General features: G+C 52.7%; 1 protein-coding gene across 1 annotated transcript in view; it reads right to left on the reverse strand.

Moving 5' to 3' along the window:
- Nucleotides 1-51: 51 nt before the first annotated feature.
- LOC310824876 (1-phosphatidylinositol 4,5-bisphosphate phosphodiesterase beta-3-like) overlaps nucleotides 52-5,000 on the reverse strand; it is a gene marked incomplete at both ends in the record, with an annotated part of 9,483 nt that continues 4,534 nt past the window's right edge. Inside the window, 10 exon segments of the mRNA XM_083698133.1 lie at nucleotides 52-122; nucleotides 312-413; nucleotides 717-873; nucleotides 1,295-1,379; nucleotides 1,654-1,736; nucleotides 2,609-2,766; nucleotides 3,109-3,237; nucleotides 3,240-3,254; nucleotides 3,631-3,797; nucleotides 4,059-4,159. Coding sequence (XP_083554259.1) covers nucleotides 52-122; nucleotides 312-413; nucleotides 717-873; nucleotides 1,295-1,379; nucleotides 1,654-1,736; nucleotides 2,609-2,766; nucleotides 3,109-3,237; nucleotides 3,240-3,254; nucleotides 3,631-3,797; nucleotides 4,059-4,159 — 1,068 coding nt within the window.

Raw genomic sequence — 5,000 nt, forward strand, 5'->3', positions numbered from 1 at the left:
AGTTGCAGGTGTGGTGGTTAGTCATGTGACATGGTTAGTCATGTGACCTACCTCGTCTGAGTTGGGTTTCTTCTCCGCTATGGGTTCATCCTCCTCATCCTCTTCACTGTCACCCTCTCCTCCTACCAGACACACACACACACGCGTTACACACACATACACACACACTCGTTACATGCACACACTCGATACATGCACACACACACACAAGCACATGCATGTGCCCAAACACACACACACGCGCACGCACACACGCGCACATGCACACACACCTCGGTATCTCCCTCCCAACATTTAGGAAATGAACCCACCAATAGATTTGCGGGGATCGCTGTCTTTGACCAGCCTCTCTGCATGCTTCTCCTCCCCATTGGACAACAGCTGGCCGCCCTCGCTGTCCATCAAAGGGCAGTCTACAGCACACACACACACACCACACACACACACACACACACACACACACACACACACAATGACGGTTCACCATGACAACACCCAATGACACTGGAGGGGCTTAAGTATTGCTTCTGTGGGACTGATGTGTGTGTGTGTGTGTGTTAGCATGTGTGTGTGTGCATGTCTGTGTGTGTGCTTGTGTGTTAGCATGTGTGTGTGTGTGTTAGCTTGTTAGCATGTGTGCATGCGTCAGTGCATGCGTGTTAGCATGCGTGCGCGTTAACATGTGTGTGTGTTAGCACGCGTGTCAGCGTGTGTACCGTTGTTAGGCGAGGCCGGCTCCAGCGTGTCTGACTCCAGGGTGCGCCGGCAGACACTGCCCCCGCTGGACGGGCGGTGGTGGTGCTTCTTCTTGTTCTTGATCAGGATCTTCCCCAGCAGCTCCTGGGGGGACGGCAGGGGCTGGGCTGGGAGCAGCTGGTACAGGAGGAGGCAGGGGGGGAGAGAGGTGTTAGAGAGGGGGAGAAGAGAGAGGGAGGGGGGAGAGGGGGGGAGAGAGAGAGAGAGAGGGGTAGAGAGGTCTTACAGGGTAGAGAGAGAGGGGTAGAGAGAGAGAGAGAGAGAGAGAGAGCGAGGGAGGGAGAGAGGGGAGGAGAGAGGGCGGGAGAGAGAGAGAGAGAGAGAGAGAGAGAGAGAGAGAATGGGGGGGTAGATCGAGGGGTAGAGGGGAGTAGATGGAGGGGTAGAAGGAGGGGTAGATCGGGGTAGATGGAGGGGTAGAGGGGGGTAGAGAGAGGTAGAGGGGGGGTAGATGGAGGGGTAGAGAGAGAGGGGGGGGTAGATGGAGGGGTAGAGGGGGGTAGATGGAGGGGTAGATTGAGGGGTAGAGGGGTCTTACAGGGTATTTCTCCAGGGGGTCGATGAGCAGCGCGTCTCCAAAGATGGTGCGACAGTATTCGGCCATCTTGGCTTGTTGCTTCGCCCTGAGAGAGGAGGGAGGGAGGGAGAGGGGGAGAGGGGGAGGAGGAGAGGTGGAGGGAGGGAGAGGGGGAGGGAGAGAGAGGGGGAGGAGGAGAGGTGGAGTGATGAGAGGGAGAACGTGGAGAGTGTCAGAGAGGACTGTGTTTCTCTCTCTCTCCGCTCATCTCTGTTCATCTCTCACATCATTGACACATAAAACATAGGTTTCATCATCACCATTTATACCTAGGAAAGGAGACGTGTGTGTGTGTGTGTGTGTGTGTGTGTATCACTCACGAGTCGACGTGGTTCTCGAAGGAGAGGATGACTGGGTAGTTGGAGGTCTTAAACGCACTCTCAGCGATCGCCTCAATCACCTCCTACAGAACCGAGAGAGAGAGAGGGAGGGAGGGAGGGAGAGAGAGAGGGGGGGGGGGAGAGGGAGAGAGAGAGGGGGGAGGGGGAGAGGGACCGAGGGAGGGGGGGAGAGAGGGGCCGAGAGAGGGAGAGAGGGAGTGGAGGAGGAGAGAGAGAGAGAAAGAGAGAGAGAAAGAGAGAAGGGGAGAGAGAGAGGATGGGGGAGAGAAAGAAAAAGTGAGAGAGAGAGAAAGGGAGAAGGGGAGAGAGAGAGAGAGAGTGAGAGGGAGGGATACTATATTAGGCATAGATGTGCTTGTGTTATGGGACAACGAAGGATATCTCCTTTTTTGTCTCGACACACCAAACGTTTGGATTTGAAATCAAACACTAACTTTTTTTTCTCATTACTTTTAGTGCCCTGAAATAGGGGGACTATGTATAAAAAGAGCTGTCATTTCTAAATGGTACACCGACACCATCAAATAAAAAGCTGAGAATCTCTCCTTTAATCTCATAGCATCATCGTTGTTTATCGTGCTTTGATTTAAAATCTAAACTTTTCGTGCGTGGAGCGAATAAATCACACGCTCAGACCGATTTAGGCCATATCCTAAACTAAACAGAAACATCCAATGAACGATCAGCAAACCATAGAAGCAAAAATCCCAAACGGATACTCCCACTTCTAAACCGGCCAATCAGAGGGAACCAGGAAGTAGGAAGTATCCAAAACTAAACAGAAACATCCAATGAAATATGAGCAAGGCATATCGAATCATCAGCAGACCAAAGAAACAAATCCCCAAACGGATACTCCCACTTCTAAACCGCCCAATCAGAGGGAACCAGGAAGTAGGACGTTGGAAGGACGGTAGGAGGCGGGGCTTGGCACCTTGAAGGGGATCTCGGTCGTCATGGTGAAGCCGTGGGTGATGTAGGGCTCTTCGTCCTGCGGCCGGCCCTTCCAACAGTCCAGCTCGATGCAGCGACAGCCCGTCAGCAACACCTGTCTGTACATCTCCACCGAGGACAGACCTGTCAGCTGACCCACTGAGGGGAGGGGAGGGGGGGAGGGGAGGGGGGGGGGGGAGGGAGAGGGGGGGAGAACTTTATTTGTAAAATCACTTTATCTGGTCAGTGTAATGGTGCCTATTGATTGTTAAGATCAAAGGGAGAGTGTTTGTGTTTGTGTGTGTGTGTGTGTGTGATGTTGTGGCTGTGTGTGTGTGTGTGTGTTATGCCTTTGTGTGTGTGTGTGTGTTATGCCTCTGTGTGTGTGTGTGTGTGTGTGTTATGCCTGTGTGTGTGTGTGTGTGTGTGTGTGTGTTATGCCTGTGTGTGTGTGTTATGCCTGTGTGTGTGTGTGTGTGTTATGCCTGTGTGTGTGTGTACCTGTGAGGTAGGTGTTGTGGGAGGAGTTGATTAAGTAGTGTGACAGGGGTTGGTTCATGTCGTCTATGATGTCCAGCCGCTCAGGAGGGACGATGGTGTTCTCCTCTCCTCCCAGGTACTTACTGAAGCCATCAGACTGATCTGGTCTGGACACACACACACACACACACACCACACACACACACACACACACACACACACACACACACACACACACACACACACACACACACACACACACACACACACACACACACACACACACACACACACACACACCTAGTTAATACTGTTCTACCAAACTACACACACATGTCGAATAGTGTTATATACACATACACACAGACACATGTGCACACACAAGCATAAGACACACACACAGCCAAGCATAAGGCACACACAAACACTCACACTCACACTCTCACACACACATCAAACAAACACACACACACACACACACACACACACAAGCATAAAGCACACACAAACACTCACTCACTCCCCCCCCCCCCCCCCCCTCACCTCTCTCCAGCTGGCTGGCGTTGGTCTCGTACTTCTCCATGATCTGGCGGACCTGCTCTCTCTTCAGAGGAGGGTACAGGACCTCGTTGAGGCGCGAGTCTCTCTGGCGCCGGTTGATGAAGTCACACAGCTGGTCCAGAGACAGGAAGGGCTTCCCCTTGGAACCCCTAAGGGTGGGGGGGGGGGGGGGGGAGGTGGTGGAAGAGGGGAGGGGGAGAGGGTTAGAAATGGGAGGACGATCATATTTCTTTCGAATTCTTTCGGACCAAATGGGAGACATTCCAGTGAGTCCTGCAGCGTTGGTTGTTGTGACACTGACACCTGGAAGTCCTGTCAAAAAAGCTTTATTGAATTGAAGAGAGAGAAATGATGTGTGTGTGTGTGTGTGTGTGTGTGTGTGTGTGTGTGTGTGTGTGTGTGCTACTCACAGCTCTACAAAGATGCTCTCGATCTCGGGTCTGAGACACAGACTGTTGAGGAAGCTCAGGAACATGTCCCACGTAAAATCATCTGGTTTGATGCCCTCTGTCTGGAGGGATGAGAGAGAGGGATGAGGGAGGGAGGGATGAGAGGGAGGGATGAGGGAGGGAGGGATGAGAGAGAGATGAGAGGGAGGGATGAGAGAGAGAGGGAGAGAGGGATGACAGGGAGGGAGGGATGAGAGAGAGAGGGAGGGAGGGAAGAGAGAGAGAGAGGGAGGGGTGAAAGAGAGAGGGAGGGATGAGAGAGAGAGAGAGGGAGGGAAGAGAGAGAGGGAGGGAGGGAAGAGAGAGAGGAAGGGAGGGAAGAGAGAGAGGGAGGGAGGGAAGAGAGAGAGGGAGGGAGGGAAGAGAGAGAGGAAGGGAGGGAAGAGAGAGAGGGAGGGAGGGAAGAGAGAGAGAGAGGGAGGGAGGGAAGAGAGAGAGGGAGGGAGGGAAGAGAGAGAGGGAGTTATCATTCTAGATACAGTGAAGACAAGTAGCCAAAACAGCTTCATATTCACTTCATGTGTCTGACCCACGGCAGTGAACCTGTGTGTGTGTGTGTGTGTGTGTGTGTGAGAGAGAACCTGTGTGTGTGTGTGTGTGTGAACCTGTGTGTGTGTGTGTGTGTGTGTGTGTGAACCTGTGTGTGTGTGTGTGTGTGTGAGAGAGAGAACCTGTGTGTATGTGTGTGTGTGTGTGTGTGTGTGTGTGTGAGAGAACCTGTGTGTGTGTGTGTGTGTGAGAGAGAGAACCTGTGTGTATGTGTGTGTGGCCTTGTGTGTGTGTGTGTGTGTGTGTGTGTGTGTGTGTGTGTGTGTGTGTGTGTGTGTCTGACAGACTGTCTTCTGTTATTCTACCAGCAGGGGCAGGAGAGGACAGGCAACATGCCAGGCAACCAATAAACTA

The sequence above is a fragment of the Argentina silus genome, assembly GCF_951799395.1.
Source record: "Argentina silus genome assembly, contig: scaffold_656, whole genome shotgun sequence".
Taxonomy (NCBI): Eukaryota; Metazoa; Chordata; class Actinopteri; order Argentiniformes; family Argentinidae; genus Argentina; species Argentina silus.